The sequence below is a fragment of the Hemicordylus capensis genome, chromosome 2 (genome assembly GCF_027244095.1).
Source record: "Hemicordylus capensis ecotype Gifberg chromosome 2, rHemCap1.1.pri, whole genome shotgun sequence".
NCBI lineage: Eukaryota > Metazoa > Chordata > Lepidosauria > Squamata > Cordylidae > Hemicordylus > Hemicordylus capensis.
The window spans coordinates 202,592,718-202,617,138 of NC_069658.1; the positions used below are offsets into that span (position 1 = coordinate 202,592,718).

The following is a 24,421-nucleotide window of genomic DNA, read 5'->3' on the forward strand; positions in this document are numbered from 1 at the left end:
GACCCGGAAAGAACGCTCTTGAAAGGAGCGCGTGCGGCGGCGGCGGGGGCTCACGTGATTAAGGAACCTGTCGCGTGCGAGCGTACTTGTTTATGTGGCTATCACTAGGTGACACCCCCCCCCACCTCAGAGATCGGCCAAGACCAGAGTGACACATATAACAAGCTTTATAAGGGACTTCAGGGTTTTCATTGCAAAGGATATTTTTAAATGTTTCTCAGGACGGAAGTGGAAACTGGCTATAGAAACCAGTAGAGAAATGCCGGCTTTTACCATAGTTGTGACTACTGGCCATCAAAGTGTGTGTCTCCCCTACGCAAACAAAAGGTTTCCGCACAGACAGGAGTTCCTGCTTTTTCTAACTCTTATTTCGTGTGAAATACTGTTTCAGGTCTGTGGCATAACAGAGCGAAGGCGTTCAACTCGGAAATTAATTATTTGTGTCACTCTAGCTCTTTTCCTACCTCTATGCCCGACTCGTCCCGCCCCTCGCAGGAGCCCTGGGAAGAAAGAGGCTTTTTAAAGACGGGTGGGGGGGGGGGACTTTTCCGTCCACAGAGGGTGGGGGGGAGGCGTGGCTTCCACTTGGCAAACGCCCCCTTGTGGATGCTCCTCCTCGCTCACAGAAGCGGTGAGCCTCCTCCAGCTTGAATAGGCAAAAGCCGGCTCAGGGGATTGTGGAGGCTGCTGCATCGTAGGGGCAGGTAGGTGTCGATGATGGGCCCGGGCGGGCGTGAAAGTTTGAGCTCTAGGAACTTGGAAGGCGATGTCCCTGCGAGGAAAAGGAAAAAGGGGTACTGGATAATCCTCAGAGGCAGGGAGTGGTGGGAAGAGACTGTAAGCTCCTTGAGGGCAGGGAGCCAGTCTCCTTTGCTTGATTACAAAGCCCCATTGATAGTGCCACCCTGAGCATGTTTAAAAAGAAGAAGCATGCATTTTCCTCATTCCTTTGACTATGTCGAGCCCTTTGTGACCTCTTCGACGAAAAGCGGCATACGCATATTCATTATAACAAGGAGGTTCAACTGGTCTCTGTGGGAGTTAATGCCTGGTAAGTGTGTCTAGGATTGCAGCCTGAAAGACACCATCTGTTGAATTCTCTATCTGTCTGATTCTGTGGTTTCTAAACTGTATGTTGAGAGAAACTGCTCCTGTCCCAAATTCTAGAGGGCTAGCCTTTGTTAGTTTAACAAAATCTAGAACCAAGATAACTGTCTCTGCTTATCTTCTTGTATGCATTTAAGCTTTGCATGGAGGTGTCCTAGGCTGTACCTTGTGCCTCTCCAAGCCTTTTGGTGCTACTGCTTACCTCCCTTTTCCCCCTTGACCCACATGTATGTATTTCGGCAAATGGAGGATAGCAGCTCATGCATCTGAACAAATGGGCTTTACTAATGCACAAAAGCTTGCCCCTCAATAAATTTGTAAATCCAGGGAAATCAGACTAGAGGCTGGGACCCCTCCAGAGGTCCCAAACAATTCAGGAGGAGCTGTCCGTAGGGCAGGGGCATTACCCAACATGTCCAAGGCGTAGAGCCAACAGCCACTTGGCTCCTCTGCTGCTCACAAAGCCAAGGATGGGCACAGCACTGGCACTTCTTTGGCTGATGAGCCGGGGAAGAATTCCCACGTGGGAGGCACAGACAAGAACTCTTCTGGTGAGTTGCTGTGCTGCCCTTGGTGGAGGATCCAGCTGAATTCTGGATTAGCGTGCAAGCGGAGTACAAAGAATTAAGTGAGAAAGCCACGAAAACACTGACTCCCTTTGCTTGATTCTTAACTGTGTGAATTGGTGTTTTCAGCCGTTGCTGCTATAATGAGCATATCTAATGGAAGTAACTTGGAGCCTGAAATTAGATTAGCAGTCTCAAACACAAAGCCCAGGTTTAAAAAACAAACAAACCAAAAACTAAGGAGGGGCAAGCAACTCACCCTCCTGTAAAAGGTAAGTGTTATTTATCTCTGCCCAATCAAATCAGTGGCTGACACCCTGACTAGCCAAGTGTGAGTGCTCCTGACATCAGTGAAACACTAGCCCCTGTGCTGGTCTGCCTTGCTTCCAAAACGTGGGCACTCCTCCACTTTTATGCAAGAGCACAAATACTTTCTGGAGCTTGCCTGCACTCCTAGACCGGGAACATGTTGCTTGACCCTCAGTAACTTGTTTCTGGTCTATAAATCATTAGTTGGGATGTCAGTCAGTAGCTTTAAACTTGGGGGAGGTCATGTCGCTTGATATATTATTTTAGGGCATCACAAACTTGGGGGAGGTCATGTCGCTTGATATATTATTTTAGGGCATCAAATGGTTTGCCATCCCTGTGTTAATCTTTAAGGTGCTCTAGCACTCCTTATTGCAGCAAATGCAGCAGAAGAAGAGTCCTGTAGCACCTTAAAAATAAACAGATTTTTTGTGGTATAAAGAACACCTACTTCTGTATGATCCCCACTGTCCATCAGGGTCATCTGGGGAGGTCTGCCTGCAGTTGTCACCGGTTCCTTTGGCAGTCACTTGGGATTGGGCCTTCCCTGTAGTGTAGCCCTGTAGCTCCCTGAGCTTTGGCAGGTGCTCCCTGCTCAAACATGAGGATTAACGAATTCAGTGGCTTTTAAGAAGGCCTTGAAAACACATTTCTTTGGACTGGCATTTAGCTGATGTTGTTTAACTAAACTGTTTCAACTGTTTGTTCTTGTTGGTATTGTAAACCACATTGAAATCTGGTGGCATTATAAATATAAAATGTTTGTGCACTAGTAGAATTCACCTAATTTGATTCATGAAGAATTTTTCACTTGCAGGTGTGTGGGGGAGGTAAAGTATGGGATCAGAAGGCTATGAAATGCAGGAGGTACAGTCTGTGGCAGTTCTGTGAAGAGCTAAAATGTATACAAGATGTACACAGTGGCCATTCGTTAGAGCATCATTGTTGATAACAGAATTTTCCTAGCATTGGTATGCTAGTGAGAGAGGAAGCTGTTGTTTCAAGTGGCACCTAGATGAATGCAATTAAATTTTCTGATAACCTTTATAGTATTTTCATGCAAGAGTCTGCCATTGAAGTTATTTTTTGCATAACATTTGGATCAGCAGCATAGTGTCCTGGAGACTGAAATGGACTCCTGCTGGTTTCCAAATGCTGCCATTTCTTCTTAACCAGATTAGGGGTGTGCACAAAACCAGTTTGCCCTGTTTGGTTCGAGTCTGGACTGGACTTGAACTGAACCGGGCATGTTTGGTTTTGTGCCCCTCAAACAGACCCTTGGCTTCAATTCAAGCCAGACCAGGGGTTCTAAGGTAAAAAAATTTTTTAAGGATTTACCGCCAGGAAGTCTTTGCCATCTCCCTTTCCTCCCACCAGCCTTCCCCTGCTCTTCAAAGGGCCATTTTGGCCCTTGTGTTGGTGACCATTTTGGAGGTCACCATGCATGCCCCCTAGCCATTTGCGTTACCTGGGGGCCAGGGCGCATGCATGGCAGCCTCCAAAATGGCCACTGGAAGAAGGACCAAAATGGCCCTTTGAAGAGCGGGGAAGGCCAGGAGGGGGAGATGGCAGAGACACCTCCCCCCCCATGGCAGTACCCCCGGACCCAGTGATGGGTCATTAAAACCCCCCAAAAAACCATAGAACCCCCTGAACCAGCTCCAAGCCGGCCCGGGGGGGTTCAGCTCAAGGTCAAGCCAAGCTGGGCCTGCTCTGGCTCAAGGGTGAGCCCTCGAGCCAGCCCAGTTTGATGGCAATCTGGCTTGACCTTGAGCCAGTTCACACATCCCTCGTCTGTTCATATCTGTGTGTAGTGGCTGACCATTATGTTCTTTGTGTCACATTTGATTGCAGAAGGGAGTTTTTGGGAGGCAGCAGTATATGCTGGAAAAGGAATTCCTGATGCTGTGGTGGCTGTTTGATCCTGTAACATTGCTTGAGTGGCTGTAGGGGCAGAGTTGGCTTCTGGGTGTGTTGCTGGGCCCCTGGTTTTGTAGCTCTGTTAAGCAGCTTCTGCCTAGTCACTTTAGATGGGAGGTGGTCTGTAAACAAGGACAGAGCTGTCACCCAATGCCTGGGGGAGAGAAGAATCCTTTTTCAGGATGCGTTTCAGATCCTAGATCCATCCAAACAGTGTTAGCTGGGAGCTGTTAGTGACAATGTGTGGTGTTCTGTCACTTCCTCTTCTGGGTCCATCCTGTAGTAGGCTACTCCCCAGGGTAAACATTCTGGCCTTTGCTAATGAATTTGTTCACTTGGCAAGGAGGAGGCCAGACACACAGAGCTGGCAGCACACTCCTTGGCTACTGTTCATTCCTACCTCTTGTCCTAGCAGTCGAACTGTTTTTAGACCAGGAAGTTCTTCTTTTAAGGCTGTTTTCACAGCTCGTGTTTGATACTAATGTAGGCAAAGCAGTAACTTGGTGTGCTTCGGTGTTCATTAGGTTAGCAAGAGGATAGAACTGTGTACATGCTGTAACTTGCTGGGGGCACAGCTCACACACAAAGTGGAATTGTACACCGGTTCCGCTTCCTGAGTCTGTTTGCAGTCCTCATTTTTCTTCTCCTCCTCTCTTTTAAATAATAACTGCAAAGATATTGTTATGCTGCTGCCTCAGTTGCCCCACTTCCTCAAACAGTGAGAAATTCCAGGGATTCACAGAATGCCTTGGATTCTGGTTTCCCTTGGAAGGAGAGTCACTTCAGACTGATGGTGTCGTTCTAATATTTGGTTTATGTACACAAATGTGCAGGCTGAGCACTGGGTGAAGTTGGGAAGATAACAGATGGTTCTTAAAAGTCAATAGCACATTATATCAGAGAGGCAACACCCTGCATCCTGAGATGCTACAGTTCTCTGCCTTGGCTGCCTTATTCCTGGCTTTTCCTAAAATCCATCCTTCCATCTGTCACTAACTGCTCCCTTGCTGTTCTTTACACATCCACTCTGCTGTTCTTTATGCTTACGTACATGCACCTACCTACACCTTTCAGGAGAGAAGAGAAAGGGAGAGCAGGTAATCCTACACCTTCCCTCGGGAGGCGGGAAGTATGTGACTCTCTCATTTCCCAGGGGCATCCTTCTCTGTAGGATGGGAGCCATCCAGGACCTTTCAGAGTCTTTGTGACAAAGGAATGTCTGGCCAGCTCACTATCTCACACTTGCAGCGATATGCTTAGCTTATGCAAAGCCGACTGAAATCTTGGACACTAAGGGTGGGGCGGGGGGCGTGAAACAAGACTTCTAGTAGTTGGAGTTGTTTCAGTGCTTTCAGTAGCTTCTTGCCTTCCCCATGACTAGCAAAACTAGATTAAATAATGTAAAGAAAGACATTTGGCATTTTAGAGGCCCTGGAATTGGCCTTTGTGCAGCGTTGAGGCTGCGGAGTGTAGACTGACTCCTAACTCTTTCTCCCCCAGTACAGAACTAACATTGCTGAAGCTGCAGCTCCACTTCAGGAGAGGCTGTTCACTGCAAGTGTTGAGGGGAATTTTCCCTTTTGTGTTAGCTCCTGCTGTGCTGCGCCTTCCAAGCTGTTTCAATGGGGTCTTCACAGTCTGTGGGCACTGGCTCTTACTACTCCAAGTGGCCAGTAGAGGAAGGTGATGGTGGAGATGATGATGAAGACTTGCTGGACAACAAAGATCGGGAGGAAGACATTGCCAGATTCCCCTACGTGGAATTCACTGGGCGAGACAGCATCACTTGCCCCACCTGCCAAGGCACTGGCTGCATCCCCACAGGTAATGTTGCTTCCATACGAGTTGCCTTTCTTCCGATTGCAAAAGGAGGGTGGGTTTCCTTATCCACAGGCATGGTATACTTGGACTTCCAAAAAACCTTTCGACAAAGTTCCTCACCAAAGGCTTTTGAGTAAACCTAGCAGTCATGGTATAAGGGGACAGGTTCATGTGTAGATCAGTAACTGGTTGAAGGACAGGAAATGGAGGGTTGGAATAAATAGAGTTTTCACAATGGAGGGAAATAAGAAGTGGGTTCCCCTAGGGATCTGGGCTGGGGTCAGTGCTCTTTAACTTGTTCATACATTATCTAGAAGTTGGGGTAAGCAGCAAAGTTGCCAAATTTGCAGATGACACTAAACTGTTTAGGGTAGTGAAATCCAAAACAGTTTGCTACGAGCTCCTTTTGGAGCTCACTCCAAACTGAGTGAGTAGATGACAAAATGGCAAATGCAGTTCAATGTAAGCAAGTGTAAAGTGATGCATAATGGGGCAACTCCCCCCGCAACTTCACATATACATTGATGGGGTCTGAGCTGTCCGTGACTGACCAGGAGAGAGAACTTGAGGTCATGGTGGACAGCTCGTGGTGGACAGATTGCAATTGTCCACACCTTATTAAACCAGTGCTCAATTGTTAACTGATCCAAATCAATACAAAATTGATTTGGATCAATTACAAAATTCCTTACCTAAATTATTTATCAAAGGCAATTTGAGTAAATTATCATGTAACATTGTTACAAAAAGTGCAGGAGCTGAAGCCTCCATTCTGAACATCATTCAGGCCTTAGTTGGAGGCAACTTCCCTTTCCCTTCATATAAAGTGTAGCCCCCCCTTTTTTTGCACCTCATTTTTAAAATTCTGAGTGGCTGGGCAGAAAGTTCTCAAAATTTGTATTGTTGTAGCATACGATTGTAGCATTAAGTGTGTGGATTTCCATGGAGTTCAGGCCTCCTTTGATTTTTAATTATTTTAAAAGAAAAATTCATGGTAGAAAGTGCAGTGAGAGAATTCACTCTGACAAGTCCAACGTAGATGTGACACAACACAGAATTAATTCCAACACAGTGGAGCTAAATGAAAATGGTGTTGGGATTAATTCTGGCAGTTCTTACAGTGGCACAATGTCGGAGCTATCTTACTGCACGGCTGCCCTCCCCAACCTTTCTAATTGAAGATTATTTGGACCGGTGGGTAGATAGTGGTTCAGAGAGCTGGCTTCTCATCCCATCTCTGCCACAGCTGTGTGACCTTGCTCAAAAACCAAACTAATTTGGACAGAAAGTCGCCCCCAGGGTTGTTCCCAGACAGGAATTTTATTTTCCTTCACCACAGGAAGGGCAGGTGTGTATTCACATATCCAAATTTACATCGAGGTCCCTGTGAGCTATCAGGGAGCACGCCATACACGATTCAGGTTTTTCATTGTGCATTGGAGCTTTGTCTGGTTTATACTGGGTGTAAAAATTCCACTTTTTGCATCTTATTGGGGCAAATTCAGGATATACCCTGTAACTCGCAGTACTTCACCCCTCTTGGCCGTGTGGTAAATCCTGCTGTCTGGGGAACTCCCAGGGGGCTCTGAACCACCTAATGCCCCAGGCTGCTTACTGTGTTCCAGTAGCAATTGCCATATTTTTCTTATTGTCAAATAGGTTTAGACGGAAAAGTAACTCTGTTTAGAGACTTGTTCACTCCTAGTGACAGCTTGCAGCAAACCTTTTGAGAAAAAGACTGAGGAATTACTATATGGGAATTCAGACTTCATAGTGCTCAAGTTGTGTTTTTAAAAAAAACCTGTTGGTGCATTTCTCTGCATTGAAAACCATGACATTGAGAGCATCTGGCATTAGCAACATGTCTTGCTGGGGTTTTTTCTCTCCTTCTAGAGCAAGTTAATGAGTTGGTGGCTCTAATACCATACCACGACCAGAGGTTAAAACCTCAAAGAACGTAAGTACAAAGTAATTAACTCACTTTCTGTAGTCTGTCTACATAGTGTGGACAGAGACCTGGAAGTGAAGAAATAATGTCCTGGAAAGAAATTTCTCTTATTTGAGATAGCTTTTTCTCCACTGCTGTGATCTGTACAATGTCTAAGTGCATCTTCTGACTGTAATTTGACTGTTTCCTAATTCTTTGAGGAAGCCTACAAAAAAAAAATCACAGCTATCAGTTTGTTCCCATACCATGTACAGGAGGACCTCGATATCTGAGGATTCATTATCTGTGGATTCACATATCCACGGTTGGGTAAAAGACACCTGATCTCGGCATATGCAGGGGGGAAAGGATTAAAAAACCACATTTACCACACATATCCACAGGCTGGGGGAGGCTAGAAGTAACCACAGAGGTCACGTCTGGCCACCATTTTACTCTATCTATCTATCTGTCTATCCTATTTCTATACCACCCAAAACTTTCGTGTCTGGGTGGTTTTCAATTTTGTGTTCTGGAGCCTAAAAATGGCTTGGTTTTTCTTTTTAAAATGGTGATTTTTGTTTGATTTGGAGGCATACAGGGTCACAGAGACACTTGGTGGAAGCAGCTATGATGGTAGCCAGTTTCCCCCTACATCCCCCCCAAATCCTATGTTTTAAAGATATTTTCCCCCAACTGGGAACCTAACCCCCAATTCCCCATTGCCCTAATGCCTTGATATTCACAGTTTCCGTATCTGTGGTTGTACTGTGGAACGGAACCCCCATGAATATCAAGGTCCTCCTGTAGTGAATTCTCCCATGTAACCAATGAGATTAGATACTGAAGAGCGATTGACCGAGATCTTAAGTTTTGCTAATGGAACTCAAAATGAAATGAGGATTGCAACCTTAAAGGCCTGTTAACGCCATGCTCTCCAGATCAAGACTCTTGTTCTCTTATATTATTTGAATATCATATTTGCCTTTTTTCAGGATGAAGCTTCAGTGCTTTTTCTTGTCTGGCTAGACATGTGTGGTGTTTACACTCTGATGTATGTCTCCAGGGAAACCAAGATACATCTTGGGCTTGTTAGCAGAGCTCTTCCATAATGTAGAGTTCACTTTCCCAGTGACTTATTATTTCTGGTAATTGGAGGAGGTGGGGAGTTGCAAGTGATAGATATCCTTGTGTTGAGAATCACTGGCAGATTGTCATAGCCTCCCTGGTCCATACTTCCTAATACCTTTTGCAATGAGCATGTTATGATTATAATATGAGCATGTTGGCAGGAGCTGGATGCAGAAGGAAAACTAGCTAAACTGTTGACCTTGTCCTTGGCAGGAAACTCTATGTCTTGGTATCTGTGCTACTCTGCCTCCTGGTGTCAGGGCTGGTGGTCTTCTTTCTTTTCCCACATTCGGTCCTCGTGGATGACAATGGCATCAAAGTGGTTACAGTCTGGTTTGATGATGAAAACTCCATTGTCGTCCTTGCCATCACGGTAATGCTCAAGTGTATGTCCTTAATACAGCTGAATTTCAAGATTGCCCTTGGAAGCCTCTCACTGCCTGTGGTGTGCTTTTCCCTCTCTCCTTCTGTAGGCCACTCTCCGGATCAGAAACTCCAATTTCTACTCTGTAGCAGTAACCAATTTGGCCAGTCAGGTGCAGTACATGAATACTGTGGTTGGAAGAAAACAGATTAATAATGTCACCCATATCCAGCCACTGAGTGACCAGCTGGTACAGTAACACGTCTGGTTTTTTTGAGAACTGGGATCTTGGGTGGGTGAGATGTGGCTCACTAGATGTTTGCTTACACCATGTCTCATGTTTTCCCAGGTGAATTTCACGGTGAAAGCTGAGATGGGTGAACCTTTTTCTTATGCATAGTAAGGATGTATTTCTACGTATCTGTTTGACCCATATCTAAGCTCTGCAGTGTTTACAGACTGCGCAGCAGTCATTTCTCTCTCTCTCTTCACCGGAAAGGTTTGCTGCTTCTAGTGTGGGGTTAGAAAATCTTGGCTCTCCAAACTACAACTCCCATCATTACCAGCCACAATAAGTTGTGGCCTGTAGTTTAACAAAATCTGGAGTGCCAAGGCTGCATACTCCGGCTCTAGTAGGTTGTTGCCTTTTATGTCTGCTGGAGAACTGCAGAACTTTATTGAACGTATAAACATAATTTATACACAGTCTTTAAAACTTTTTTGCCAAAACGTGTTGTACCAGGACATCTAAGGCTTGACAAAATCATGCCCCCTGCCAACTGAATAGGTCTCCAATGGTACACTCTCATCCCCAAACCAAGACCTACTAGTCTATTCTCCCAGTTACTGCACACTTTCCTTTAAGGACTGCTACGTTTGCCCAATCAACTCCTCAGTGCCACCATCCTGACTTTGTCAGGACTGGGTGTGTGTGGGGGGGCATGTTCACATGCAGCCTCACTTTGGCTACTCCCTCACTCTTACTCTCAGTTCTTTCCTTGTAACCTGCTTCTTAGGTAATTGTTTGGATTGTGTGGGTTTAGGCACAGTGGTTTATAAACCAAACCTCTTTTTTAAAAACAGGTTTTATTATATTTGTTAATAATATATAAAAGGTTAATTGCTGAAAACAGTATACAGTGCACACACATACTGTTTTACTTGGCAATCTTTAATCTCCAGCTTCTTATGCACTGTCCTGTTTTAAACTCTACTGTGCCTCTAGCTCCCAAGTCTGTCTGTCTCTCTCCCTGCTCTGAACCTTCAGCCCCTCTCTACCAATCCTGTTTGAGAAACTTAAGCTCTCCCTACTTATGCCTCAAGTCACCTAATGGTGCAGCGGGGAAATGACTTGACTAGCAAGCCAGAGGTTGCCGGTTCAAATTCCCTCTGCTATGTGATTGTGGGAAACATCTATATTGGGCATCAGTGATATAGGAAGATGCTGAAAGGCATCATCATCTCGTACTGTGTGGGAGATGGCAATGGTCAACCCCTCATGTATTCTACCAAAGACAACCTCAGGGCTCTGTGGTCACCAGGACAGCACCCTTACTTACTTAAGCCTCATGCATATAAACAACTTTCACACAGATCAACATTAACACATTCACATATTAACCCTGTATGGTCAATTTCATAAATACAGAGGGACGCTTGTTCTCCCCTTGCTAAAGAGAAGAGAACCACCACTTAAAAGGCCCTTCTCTGCACAGGTAGCAAGGGGTTTAAAAGGCTCTGCTGAAAAATGCCTTGCCTAAAGGTCACGTGACCTTGCTCCAATTCTGCAACTTGCACACCTGCCTGGCAGTAAGCCCTGAATTCAGTGAGGCTTGCTTCTGGGTAAACATAAATAAGATTTATTTATTTTTATTATTTATTAAAACATTTTTATACCGCCCCAAACTTACGTCTCTGGGAGGTTTACAACAGAATAAAAACAAGTAAAACATTCGTTAAGACAAAAAGGGGACACACACACACACACACACACACACACACACACACACACACTACAACAATTTAAAAATTTAAAAATAATATTTTAAACAGCATTAAAACCATTAAAACAACATTAATTAAAAGCCTGGGTGAAGAAATGTGTTTTAAAAGACTTTTGAAAAGCTGTCAGAGATGGGGAGGCTCTTATTTCACTAGGGAGCGCATTCCAAAGCCTCGGGGCAGCAGCGGAGAAGATTGAAGGAGGGCTGCATGTGTCAATACCACTGTAGACAAGACGAGCTATCCAGACTCCTTAGTCATTTTATTTATACCCTTCTCCATCCAGGGGTTCTCCATCTATTTCTCTGACTTTGCCTCTTTTAGTTTCTTCTGCACACCTTATTTCCCCCCCCCCCAAATATTGAAAGAAGTACTCTCAAATGCTAGACTTTGACGCGTTTTTAGGTATTTGATCCAGGAGTGCGGCTTGCCAAGCGCATTCTTCCTGCAACCGAAGTTTATCCAGCTTGCAAATGGACAGGCCCAATGCAGGCTACCAGCACTCGTTAGATCTCCCTGGATGTGCCTTCCTAGGATTGCTGAACGGGGATTGGTGACCTGGCAGGCCATCCTGTCCCACTGTGGTGCTTGTCTTTGGCTTAGTAGGTTGCAAATCATGCAGGCCTTGACTAGAGCCTCTGACGACCTGAATGGCTTCTGTGTGCAATGCCTCCTCTGCAAGCCCCCTATGTTCTGGGGCTTGAACTAAACTTGCATTGTCTAAATTAGGAGTCCATTCTTGGAGCACAGGAGTTGGACAGTGGTGTGTGTGCGTGTGCTAGCTGTGCTATTGTGGAGGTGGGGAAGCCCTTCCAGCTTGAAGTGCAGGCTGTTTCACCATTGGGAATAAGATGGAAAGTTGTTACTGGCTTCCACTGTATCAAAAAGTTTAAAAGCCATGGTACCTTATCAAGCACTTGGCATGTGATGGTAGCTTGCAAAAAAGATTTACTTGATGTGTCTCTATTGAATATCTAATGGGTTTAACAGGTCCGCTTTCTTCTCCTTATTTAAAGCTTCATGTGAGTGTATTTCTCTGGCTTGTCTCTTATAGCTTCTTTTGCACGTTTCCCAGAATCAGCGTGCACAACATTATGATTTTCATGAGGTATGTATCTCTTGTGTGCTGCTGTGCTTTGTGCACTAGAAATGGACTACAGAATAATCCACAAGCAAACCAAGCTACCTTCTGGTGTGAAACCACAGCTAGACACTGGCCTGTGACCTATAGCATAATGTGGGGAGCACTGCTATGAAGCCTCCAAAGGGGTGCCAGTGCATGTATGCTCCATGTTACAAGAAAATCGGCATTCTCTCCCAGACAGTTGAACTCCTAAATTGTGCATACTTTAACATATCTGCATGACTTCTCTCACTTCATGTGACTCTAGTTTTGCTGATCATGGCGTGGGCGAGGATGTTGAAACACAAACACCACCACCCCTGGTCGTCTTCAGTCTCTGCTCTGCAGATGGAGATTTCAGTAGGCATTGCTCAAATGCTTTGGGTCAAACTAGATATGACACATCCTGGCCCTCCTGGTCTTGTTTTCCCTTTTAGATAGTGTAGGAGGTTTAACTATTTCCTAACAGAACAAAGCTGTTAGGGGTGCGAAGAGCAACTTCAGGGGCGCGATCCAGACCATAGCACAGGGGCAGGATTACCATCTCCCCACAGCTGACATCTTAAAAGAAAATGTAAGCACTTCTATCAGTGTCTTGTAATTTGACCCTTTCAAGTATATATCTTCAGCTAGATGAGCAAGATACTCTGACCATTTAAAAAAAATTAAAAATAATTTTTATTTATATATATATATATATATATATATATATATATATATATATATATATATAAATATAAAAAATAATGAAAGATGAGCTTCCTGTGAAGTTGAATTATGGCTTATGTACACAGGTTACTCTGTCTTTTGTTGACTATAGAGGCGTCTGTATTTCACTTACCACCTGCACCTGACCCTCACATTTTAATATGCATGCTTGGGGATGTCAAAATGTCTTCAGCTGATATTTGCAGAGCCACTAACCTGGCTTTTGTTTCCCTATGTGTGTATGTCACTGCCAGTTAGGCATGTGCAAACCGTGTTCAATGTCGAACCGGTTTGGTTCAACAGTTCAGAGTAGAACTGAACAATCCCCCTCCCATGGGCTTTCGGGGGTTCACAAGTATTTTTTTTTAATTGCTTCTTCGAGGCCATGGGAGGAGGGTATCCTGGAGGTTTCCCCTCCCCACCACCAGCCTTCTTCTTGCCAAAAATTATGACCCAGGACACGCAGAGGCCCATTGCACATGTGCAGAGGCCTCCAAAATGGCTACTGTGATGGTAAAAAGGTCCAAAGAATGGCCAAACCAGGCGATTTTTGGCATGAGGAAGGCTGGCATGGGGAGCAGGAACCTCTGCGGACCCCCCCCCCACCGCAGCCTTGGAGAAGCCCCCTGGAGAGGGTAAGTACTAAAACCTTTTTTAATGACTCGCGGACTCCCCGAACTGAACTCATGGGGAGGGGTTCGGTGTGGGGTAAAACTGAACTGGTCCAGTCCTGTTCGCGTCTGGACTTGAACCGAACTGGGCCAGCCGGTTTTGTGCACACCCCTGCTGCCAGGTGTCTGTGGGTTCATGGCCTAATAGTCTGTAGTAGGCTATTACTTCCTATGCAAAAGCACACTTATGTGATCCTTAATCTACCCTTGTTTCCTGAGAACCAGAATGTGGTGAGCAGCCTACACTTGTAAGGAGGAGGTCTTGCTGTCTGAACTCACTGGATCATTGCATCCAGGGGCAGTGTACCACTGCCACTTGTTCTGGATCTGGATTTCATCTTGGTGGGCCTTCTTGGGCACCCATAGGCCTCAGGCAGAGGCCTGATCCTGCCAGCACTGGCACCAAGCCTCACATGGAATTCAGGGGAGGACCTGGATGTGGCTACTGCTCATCTGTTACCTGAATAACTTGTGTTAAAGTGAAGATATGTTATGTAGGTAGTTGCTGCTTGTTCCTCTGTCAAACCCGCCTGTCTGATCATTTCTCTAAGAACAGGCAGAGTGCATTAGAGATGAAGGTGCAGTTGCCAACAAGCCGTGATTCCATAGCTGAGGCAGAAGTTGAGCCTGAAACATGATCGAATTGGGTTTAAGGGGACTCTCACTCCCTTTCTCTGAATCCTTCTCTCTGCTTCCCTTAGGACTTCAGTGAAGATCTCCTATATTGGCCACATAACTCAGAGTTCCTTGGAGACCCATCACTATGTTGACTGTGGGGCAAACTTCACAGCTGCCTACAGTGCCTAGCCAGTACCTACACCACTCTCTCTCTCTCTCTCTGCAAGGTCTAACTCAAGAGAACGGCTCAAGTCAGTGGCTGCCTCTCAGCGATCACTGCATGCTGGCTTCTGATGTTTTAGAACCTTAAGACTGCTTTTGATGGAATTCTGTTCTTAACTGAGAGAAGGGAAGAGAGATTGCTGTGAAATGGAAGGTGTGATCATTGCAAACATGTAGCCCTCGTGCACTTTTCTGTGGCTTGCTGGCTTGTACCTCTGCCCCGATTGGAAGCAGCTGTACTTGGCTTCTCCCTTTCTTGCCTCAAAACAGTAGGCTCCAGATGGTGGTTCCTTTCCCCTTTCCCTTCCAAGACCCTGTCAACTCTCCTAATGTTAAGGAGAAGCCAAGAAAGGTGAAGATGCTCCATCCCTTATTCAGCCAGAATAGCAAAGTGTTTCCTGGGAAGATGCTTCACACTGCTTTTTTGCCAAAGTGGAAACTGATTTCCCAGTCTGGAAGGTGAAGTAATCTTGCACTCACCCCACTCATGTACTGTTTGGGGACACCTGTCTTGCTTATTGTCAAAGAGTGCAATTAACTGTGGATATATTGTGTGCAAGTCCCAGTGAAACACATTAATGTGCAATAGTTGCGGCCTCTGAACTGGATGGGGGATTCTTCCTGGGTACAGTCCTTTATCCTAGCAGTGACTGTATCTACAGTGTGCTGTGACAAAACCTCCTTTCATGTCTAAGTGCACCATTCTAAAGGAGCACTGTTGATATGGAGCTTCTTTCCTCCTTTTGTGCAAATGTTTGCTTCTTTGAGAGTAAACATCATTGAATGGTTGCAGGTCTCCTGATCTTTGCATTGGTGGGGCGGCGGTGGTGGTGGTGAACCTCTAAGCAATGACTTTAAAACAAACAAACCTTTGTAGCTCCTGATTCTCCAGGCTGGGAGACTTTTGTGCCAGTCTAGCTGGCCAGCATTATTAGGCTTGGGGTTTTTTGGTACTTTATTTTCAGTAAAGAAAGCTATTAAAGTCTTTTCAGTGTTGCTGTCTAAATGGCTCCTTGCCCTGCAAGGATCTAGATGCAATAACGCTGCATACAAAGTAAGAAAATAAAGTTAGGATTTGAGTGACTCCTACCACTGGTGAACTACTAATTCTTTTTCTTTGTAATTTTTTATAACTTCAGATATTAGTTACACCAGTTCATCCTCAAATTCTTCAGTTGTCTAGCCAGTCTGCTGCAGTGTGTTTTGCTGTCATAGGTTTCCATTTCTACTATTTTGTTAAATGAATTTTAACTGTTTTTGCATATTAAACTTGAATCTTCCAATACAACCCAGGCCTTTTGCTTGGCAGACTCTCTGTGGAACTGAAAATTCCACAGCTAATACAACTTTTAAATCATCTGAGACGTGTGGTGACTCTTCTTTCTAAAATCTGTTGCATACAAAGAGAAAGCGAAGATGTTCGATGGCATTGCAGAAGATGTGCTTTTAGGTCTGGCTCTAAATGGAGACTCAATCCAGGCAAGTCAGAGACTCTCTTGGGCAGGAGAACTCCGGGTTTGGTGATGGTTCATCAATCTGTTCTTGATGGGGTTGTACACCCCTTCTTGCAAGAGCAAGCTTGTGCCTGAGGCTGAGGTACTGCACAGCTTCCGGAGGCTGAGGCTGCTTCCTGCCTCGGAAGCTGGGCATCGCTGCTTCATGCGCCTGCCATTCTTCCAAAAGGGGGGTAGTGGTGCAGCAGCAGTGCTGATGCTCAGCTTCAGAGGCATGAAGCCGCCTCGGCCTTCGGAAGCTGGGTGGACAGGCTCTTGGCTGGTGTGGAAGTAGTGAACTCGCATTTCTCTTGACTGCGTAGCCATGCTAGTCTGGGAGGGATCCTGAATACAAGGTTACATCTGGATGTCCAGGTCCCTGCTGTGGCCTGGGAGTCTTTGGTCCAGCTTTGAGTGGTTCACACCCGTTGCATCCAGACCTGGCCACAGTGATCCATGCCTTTGAGGCATCCAGGTGGGATTACTGTAACATGCTCCTTGTGGGGCTGCCACTGAAGACCCTTCGGAAGCCTCACTTGGTCCAGAACACGGCCCTGAGAGTCCTGACTGGGGCAGGACATCGGAGCCACGTTAGACTTCTCCTTGGTGCGCTGCACTAGTTACCAGTTCACTTCGGGCATGATTCAAGGTGCTGGCGTTGACTTTTAAAGTCCCAAAGGGTTTGACACAAAGGTACTAGTTGGACTGTTTCCTCCCACTTGACTCTCCCCAACCTTTAAGAACTTGCAGGGAGGGCCTTCTCTGGGTTCAGCCTCTCTCAGAGGGTTCATCTGGAAACTGCATGCAACACGGCTGCCCCTCTGGTAGCTTTCTCTTTGTGGAACTTCCTCATGAGATCAGGGCGGCCCCCTTGGATTATTCTCTTGCATCTACAGAATAGGTTTTTTTTTTTTTTTTAAAGCAGGAATTCCCTCCTATTGTCAGAGTCCTGTACATGGCTTAAATACCCTCTCTCTGTTACTCCATTTTAGTAACTTGTAAAAGTTTTATTTCTTTTATTTTATTCCTTGGATCACATAAACTGCCCTTGGAATATCTCTTATGACAGGCAGGATATAAAATTCTAGCAAGCAAATAAAATGGTTGCCATTAACAGGTAAAGTGTGCTGTCAAGCTGATTTCGACTCCTGGCACCCACAGAGCCCTGTGGTTTTCTTTGGTAAAATACAGGAGAGGTTTACCATGGCCTCCTGCACAGTATGATGCCTTTCAGCATCTTCCGATATTGCTGCTGCCTGATATAGTACCAGTAGGAATTCGAACTGGCAACCTGCTTGTTAGTCAAGCATTTCCCTGCTGCGCCAGTTAAGGTGGTCAAACACAACTGTAAATATGAAGGCTTGTGGGTGGAAGAGAGCTGTACTGGCTTCATCACATGTCCAAACAAGACATCAGGAGCAACTGTGCATTAAGTGCATACTTGTCCCATTAGCAGGCTGGGTAAGGGGGAGAGAAGGAGAAGGTTGAGGATGGGGCTGTACCTCACCAAGCTCTGTTGGTTTTTTGTTTTTTTTTTGTTTTTGTCCAATACTGAATGTGAGTTGGTATGGGGGATGACTTAAAGCAGCAGAGTATCAGCAGGGAAGGGGAAATTTTTCACTCCCCTCCCTTGTATACCTCGTTTGGTGTAAAAAGTAAGATCTCTCCCCTAACCTCCACTTGATAAGCAAGCAGACCAAGCATGTGCTTAAGAAGCATGCAGTTAGACTGCATGCCAAGGTTGACCCTTGCTGGTCTCTCATTCACCAAAGAAACCTTGGCGCCTCGTTGTTTTGTGCTAGCAGACAGACTCATTTGGACACTACTACACAAATGGTGTACAGCTGTAGCAAGCAGAGGTACAAACCTGGGTAGAAGAAACCCTGGAGTCTGGTGTGTGCATTTGGGTATGATGTGAATAAATTACTTGCAAAAACAAGTGGGGTGTGTGCACGCCTTTCCAGCCCCTTTCAGACATAAAATCATTCACAAGACTGACCTCAAACTATTCAGAGTTGATGCATGATTAAGATGGAGTTTTTTTCTAATGTACTCCTTAAAGCAGAAATTGTCTGTCATGGCTTGTGGACTAGCTCAAGTGGGGAAGGCAGGCAGAGATCAGGGATTAATTCATAACACAAATAGCGATAAGTGAGTTAGATACATTGACCTAAAACATCTTGCTCTATTAAAGTCAATTAGGCAACAAAGCTTTAAAAAGAATTCATAGATTAGCTTACCAAAAAAAAAAAAAAACACCATCTTAGTGTTCCTCTCACACAGAGGCACTACCTTTTCTTTGCTGGTGCCTGCTCTATGTTCTCTAAAAAAATAAAGCGAGTTTCCTTTGGAGTGATTTTATCCATATAAAAATGCATCCATATTTAATTGGTTAATTGCTTGAGGTTTACTTAATGGCAGCTTTATTAGTATTTTAACAAGGATTGAGAGCTGCTGTGTCCATGCTGCATCCAAATAGTGCAAGTTGTTTCACAGAAAACCCCTGGTCTGCTCAGGACAGCTTACATGGTTTTAGGTTGGGTCCATGACAGCAACTACTGTGGGAATTTTGTTGCGGGAGAAGTCCCCCGCCCCTTATTGTTAACTACTCACAGTGGTTTAACATACACTGGGAGTCCATTAACCCAGACTATTGTGCAAATGAACTTTTGGTAGTAAACCCTACTAGCAAAGGGACAGTCTTGCTTCTGCATTAGCCACTTAAGCAATTTTGCCTCCAGCTGGTTTCAGTGGAAGCTATTTAAGCTCAGTTCTCCCACCGAAATGCATGAACAATGAAGCCTTAGTCTGTGTGGGTTTATTCTAAAGTAATCTCACTGTATTCAGTAAGACTTATTCCAAAGAAGTGGGGATCTCAAATGGAGTGCAATCTCAAGTGGGGTTAATCTTTGCTTGGAGGTTTGCACACAGGTTGGTAGATAAGCAGCTAGGAACCTATCACATTCAGATGTTGTTTATGGAGCAATTTTGTTTCAACCTTCTCAAAATGTAACTGTAGAGATGTATATATCAGGTAGTACAAAAATATGATAGATAAATAAAATGTCATATTTAGCCTACTTTCCAGCAGGCTTAGGAGATCACCCAGCATTCTCTGTGTGTGGTTTGTGTGTCTGTCCATGCCCCCCCCCCATCAATTTTGCAATGCATGGACCAATATGAACCAAATTGCGCACAGTTGTAGGGACACAAAGTTTGTGATGTCATCTTCCCCAATTCACGTTGGTGGGCATGTAAACGTTCGAGGCACATGTCAGCTAACTTGTGGACTGTCTGATTTGAAGCAAATTTGGTACAGTTGAGGTGAGTGACACACAGGGACAGCTCAATGGCATAGTTTGTGATGTCACTGACACGGATTCAAGTTGGCAGGCATATAAATGTTTGAGACGTTAGTGGACTGACTTGTGAATCACCTAACCAATTTGAACCAAATTTGCTACAGGTGTAGGGATACAGAGGGATGGCTCAAAGGTGTAGTTTGTAATGATGGCATCTACCCTGATTCAAGAAGGCAGACATGTGAATGTTTGAGGTGCGAGTGGGAACCAATTTGGATCAAATTTGGTACAGCTGCAGGGATGCATAGGGACACCTCAAACACATAGTTTGTGATGTCATCCACTCCAATTCAAGACAGCGGACACATGAATGTTTGAGGAGCAAGTGGGCTAACTTGTGAGCTGCCTAACCGATTTGGATCAAATTTAGTCCAGTTGTAGGGATAGTGAAAGGAATGTAGGCAGATTAGTCCTTCCTTACTAAAAACAACTTGTTCCTCTCTGAAAATGGCAGGATCCTTTCTTCTTCAGAGCTTCTAAATTACTAATCTTGCTGATGCTCCCAGAGTTGGAATACTGGGTAAGAACCACTTCTTGTGGGGCAGGTTGAGGGGCTTTAAGATGCCCCAGTGTCCACTGGAATTTTTCCTCCCTCCATCCGCTACTGATTATTAGGTCCTGCTGCAGCATGGTAAGAAATCCATCTGTGCTGTAATATGCAGAAGAGCCCACGAGTGAAAAGTTGGGAGTGTTCACTTCACACTGACTCCCTGAAATGACTACTACTACATTTGACCCTCCGTGAAGTCCACTATGAAGTCAAAGTAGCAATGCAGTTAGCCTAACCACCTCTCCCCCACTGTGTGCCTCTAGGCCTTGGGATTTGCTTGACCTCTGTCACCAGCCACGGACAATTTCCCTTCCCCACCTTCAATTCCCATCAAAGCCATACCTCTCCCACCCATTCCTCCCTATTTGAGTTTGTATTGCAGGGCCGGTCCTCTTGCAGATACTGGACTCCCATCATCCCTGACTATGGACCACTGTGGCTGGGGATGATGGGAGTTGTAATCCAACAGCAGCTGGAAGGTTGAAGTTGTGCAGCCCCGCTGTAATGCCATGCATGGATGAAAGAAACTGAAGAGATCTATTCCCTCCAGTCATCACCCCCTAGGGAGTGATGGACAAGAGTCACAAGGAGGAAGGAATAACCAGTCATTGTTATTACATCTTCTTACATTGTCACATACTTACAAGTTACAATCCAAGAGATTACAATGGCTGCACAGGGCCAATGGTATCGGCTCTGGCACCTCCGCGTCCCCCTCCCACCTCCCCCCACCTCCCCCTTCCCGGGAGGTGTGACATCCCACCCTGTATCTGGGGCGTGCACAAGAGGCTCTCCAAGCTCCCAGAACCTTGCACCAAACTGCCGGTCCCAATAGCATGAGTTACATTCAGTCCTCAAGATCCCTTACAACCCCAGGCTCTGGTCTTCAAAAGGCAGTGCTGCCCAAAGGAAGGGAGGGAAGGAGTGCTGAGACCAAGATACAGGGTAGCCCCTCCCTGCTGCACCAGGCCCAGCTTTGTTTACTCTACACGGAGGCAGGCACCAGGGCAGGCCCTGCGACTCTACGGCCCCAGGCTCTTCCAACTCCACCTCATGGCTACGGGGTAGAAGGCTCGTGCAACACGATCGCCAATACATTCATGAGCTCGTTCAGATTCGGAAGGACAGAGAGGGCCAGTGGGTAATGTGGCCTAGGTGGGCTTGTCCCCTTTGCCCACATGCTAAGCTCCAGTGGGTACAAACCAGAGTCCTGAGGAATAAAGGCAGGCTGGATCTGAACTCAGCACCACAGGCCAGTCAGCCACTAAGTGGCTGCTCCTAACCTGCTGCTCCCGCCCTGCCCAGGTTTGCCCATATTGAGGAGGGGGATTAACTGCATTACCCTGATCACAGATTTGAAAGAAAGCCTGAGACCACATCACTCTGACAACCACATGGACGCCTCTTCCACGGCGATGGACACGAGGCCTGTAAACACTTGCACCAGGAGAGCTGCCAAACCAGAGAGAAAATGAGAAAGCCCCCCGCCCCGCATCTTCTGGCTCTCAAAATGAAGCAATCAATTAAAACAGAAGAAGAAATCAGAAAAGGATATCTTTGGGGGTGGGGTGGGGTGAAAAGGGGCTTTTTACAAATGATCCCTCTAGAAAAGAAGCCTTGTTCTAAAACACCAGGGCCTTTGTTGCTTGTCAGGGTGCTCCTTGGCCGCTCTGTTCATAGCTTCAGGGGGTGCGCAGCCGCCAGACAAGACACTGCTCTGTCGAGGCTCTCAGAGATGGCCCAGCATCTGCCTTGCCATGTTTGTGTGCCCCCTTTCTGGACAGGCAAGAGAGCCAGCTGCTTGATCCTTTAGCTGTCTCTCTCAGTCTCCTGAAAGAGTGAGAGACTTCTAAGAACAAGGAGACAGGAGGCAGTACCATTAAGCCTTCCAAGGAGCATCTCTCTCTCTCTCTATATATATTTTTCAGTGCAAGGGTCGGGCCCAGGAGCCTGAGATTGGAGGAAAGAATGTGTTTCAGTGCAGTTTGGATAAGGGGTGTGTCTGGGTGTTGACTGGTGGTGGTGATCCTCGGTCTGCCTGAGGGATGGGCAAGATCATCAGTTTGGATCTGTGGCCTGGTCTGGGCCTAGCACACACAATGCCTCCTTTGCCCCAGAGAGCATGGCGGTGTCTTATCCTAGAGGCCCCAGTTCTACAGCTTCACAACACTGTAGTCAAAGCAAAATGGCTCACAAAACAGCAGTGGGGATCACTGTCCCCCAAGACAGGGGGCAGACCCCCCTGTCCTTGGGATAAGAACAAAGCACTCGCGGAGCAAGCAGGGCGCCTGTCTCCATTTCCCTATCAGAGCAGGCAGCTGGCACTAATGGTGGGCACTCCAAGCTTCCCGCCACTCCCTCCAAAGGCTGAGAGGCCGGGGAGGAGCCAACCCAAATGCGGACAGAACCAGAAGTGGCTCTCGAACGCAGGTTGCTGGGCTCCTTCCCCCCTTCCCTAACAAGCTCCACCCACCTCCCCTCATCATGGTGGGGATGGCATACGGCAGGAATCTCCTCTCCCAGCCAGGTATCCGCCCCTTCTTCTGGAAGGCGGGAGAGCCGAGGAGGAAATGTCTCTAGCTCCAAACGGCAGCGCCGTTCCATTTGATGAGCCCAGCCCAGCCCCCAGCACACGGAGGCAAACTGCTTGTCGAAAGGAGGGGAAGGGGGCTCCTTTAAGCCACAGAAGTGGCACTGAAGGCTCCCTCCCCCGCTTGCCCCCAGTGCTGCCTTGCCACACAGACTGCCCGGCCCCCTGGGGCACTCCCTCATCATCTCCGCTTAGAGCTGGTTAGTTGAGACTGGGTCGCTGACCACTCCAACAACACTGATTACATTCCACCTTCAAAGCTGGTTACAAACACAGAAAGGAAAAGGGGAAAGGGGAAAGAAAAGAAAAAGAACCCACAGTACTGCTTGCCCCACTCATTCCCAGAAGTCCCCATCAAATGGGAAGAAGACAAAACCGTCCTGGGCCCTGATCCTTCGTTCCACGTGTCGGGAAGCGGTGCTCTCTGTCCCCTGCAGGCTTCAATGGCCTGGGTGCAGAGATGGCGGTTGCTCTGGAGACCAACAGAGCAGCTCAGGGCCTGGCAGTAGGGAAAGTTGTGAGCAACTGAGGTGGTCCTGGTGGCCGTAGCCAGCGCCAAGGCAGAGCCACTGAAGCAGGGCTCTGGGTGGCAGCCACCGCATCCTGTGCATGACAAGAAGTCATGAGCCAAGCTCCTCGGCATGGAGTCCAGATGCCGGAGGGGAGCTGGGTCTCCATGAGGGGAGGAGGCCTCAGTCACTGCCCTCCTGTTGGCACCACTGGGATGGGGAAGAGGCTCCCCCTGGCACGCTACACCAGGGCAGTCCGGGCCTCAGTCCTTCCCACGCTGGCGCTGCTGCTTTTCCGGCGCAGGCCGGGGGTGGCGATAGTGCTGTAGCCTTCATTTGGGCAACCGTGTTGCAAGAGGATGTCAATGCATTCCTGGCTCCCTGATCGGCGAGCATAGAAGAGCGCTGTGTGCCCCATGGCATCGCGGGCCTTCACGTCAGCACCATACTGTGGGGGAAAGAATGATTAAGTCGTGTTAGGAAGCCCAAGGGATGTCTTCCATTCCTTTCCAGGCACACTCATAGAGACAAGCATGTGCAAGCTCATTGGGAGGGTTGAAAAACGAGCAGTTGTGCAAGCACCACAGCTTACCCCAGAAAACCCACTGTTCTGACCAGCATTGAGTCTGCAGCAGCCCTGGGGCGGGGTGTGCCAGCGATGTGACAGCTGAGCATCATGTGTGCCACCATCAGTTACTTGCTCTAACTAGCTTGTGGGTCAGGGTTGGCCACTAGCATCTGTATGTGCTCTGCAGGCTTTTCTAAGGATGCATCCACACTAGCACTTTCCATAGCCTTGGTTTGTCCTTAATCAGTCAAAGACAGAGCATGAAAAGAAATGCCCTGTTAAGCAGGGGTGGTTTGACACGGCATGCCCAAAGCTGCTGCAGACTGAACAAATCTTTACATTGGGAATGCCTCGGCCTGCAGGTAGAGTTTGCATGGACTCTGAGTCTGGACGAGTGTGGCTCATAGGTTGCTCTGCATGGAAGAACAAAACCCTGCTTTACTGAGACAGCCCAGACTCTACCAAGTTTTCATCAGATGGGTCACATGAATTGTCCATAAGGAACATACATGTATGGAATTCACTGCCATATAATGTGGCAACGGCTACTGTAGCTTTTACAGTGGAATCTACACATCCACAGAGGAGGATGGTCCATCAAACTGCTCTATTAGTCGTGATGGCTAGTTGGCACCTCCATGTCTATCGGCAGATGTGCATGTGAATACCAGTCGCCAGGGAGCCTTCAGGTCCTGCCTGTGGACTTCCTGGAAGCATCTGGTTGGGGAAGAAAATGCTGGGCTAGATGGACCTTCGGTCTGATGGAGCAAGGCTCTCCTTAGGTTCTTAAACTGCAATATTGCATGCTACTGCAAACTGTCCTAAGGTGGGATGATGAGCAGTGGCATGCAAACTTGTGCT

General features: G+C 46.8%; 2 protein-coding genes across 14 annotated transcripts in view; one reads left to right on the top strand and one right to left on the bottom strand.

Moving 5' to 3' along the window:
* Nucleotides 1–556: 556 nt before the first annotated feature.
* Nucleotides 557–15,847, top strand: TMEM106C (transmembrane protein 106C). 7 transcript variants are annotated; one of them, XM_053289825.1, is made up of 8 exons: nucleotides 557–704; nucleotides 5,403–5,726; nucleotides 7,617–7,680; nucleotides 8,995–9,154; nucleotides 9,255–9,395; nucleotides 9,495–9,544; nucleotides 12,201–12,254; nucleotides 14,350–15,847. In XM_053289825.1, the coding sequence occupies exons 2-8, from the start codon at nucleotides 5,525–5,527 to the stop codon at nucleotides 14,453–14,455; spliced, it is 777 nt and encodes a 258-aa protein (XP_053145800.1). In that variant the 5' UTR covers nucleotides 557–704; nucleotides 5,403–5,524; the 3' UTR covers nucleotides 14,456–15,847. The 7 variants fall into 7 exon arrangements, with proteins under 7 accessions (XP_053145800.1, XP_053145804.1, XP_053145806.1 ...); XM_053289829.1 differs by having other exon boundaries at nucleotides 14,494–15,847; XM_053289831.1 differs by having other exon boundaries at nucleotides 9,255–9,317.
* A 4,637-nt stretch (nucleotides 15,848–20,484) lies between these two features.
* The window catches only part of AGAP2 (ArfGAP with GTPase domain, ankyrin repeat and PH domain 2), a 169,338-nt gene continuing 165,401 nt past the window's right edge, over nucleotides 20,485–24,421 (bottom strand). For all 7 annotated transcript variants that reach the window (XM_053289822.1, XM_053289819.1, XM_053289820.1 and 4 more), the window contains one exon: nucleotides 20,485–23,440. In XM_053289822.1, the coding sequence (XP_053145797.1) occupies nucleotides 23,234–23,440 (207 nt within the window). In that variant the 3' untranslated portion in view covers nucleotides 20,485–23,233. The remainder of the gene's footprint in view (nucleotides 23,441–24,421) is intronic.

What these genes read in the sequence shown, in the direction of transcription:
- TMEM106C (XM_053289825.1), top strand. Translation starts at nt 5,525, where the DNA reads ATGGGGTCTTCACAGTCTGTGGGCACTGGCTCTTACTACTCCAAGTGG. An exon ending in TTGTCGTCCTTGCCATCACG is followed by an intron (nt 9,155 to 9,254) that starts GTAATGCTCAAG and finishes CTCCTTCTGTAG; the next exon opens with GCCACTCTCCGGATCAGAAA. An exon ending in AACATTATGATTTTCATGAG is followed by an intron (nt 12,255 to 14,349) that starts GTATGTATCTCT and finishes TGCTTCCCTTAG; the next exon opens with GACTTCAGTGAAGATCTCCT.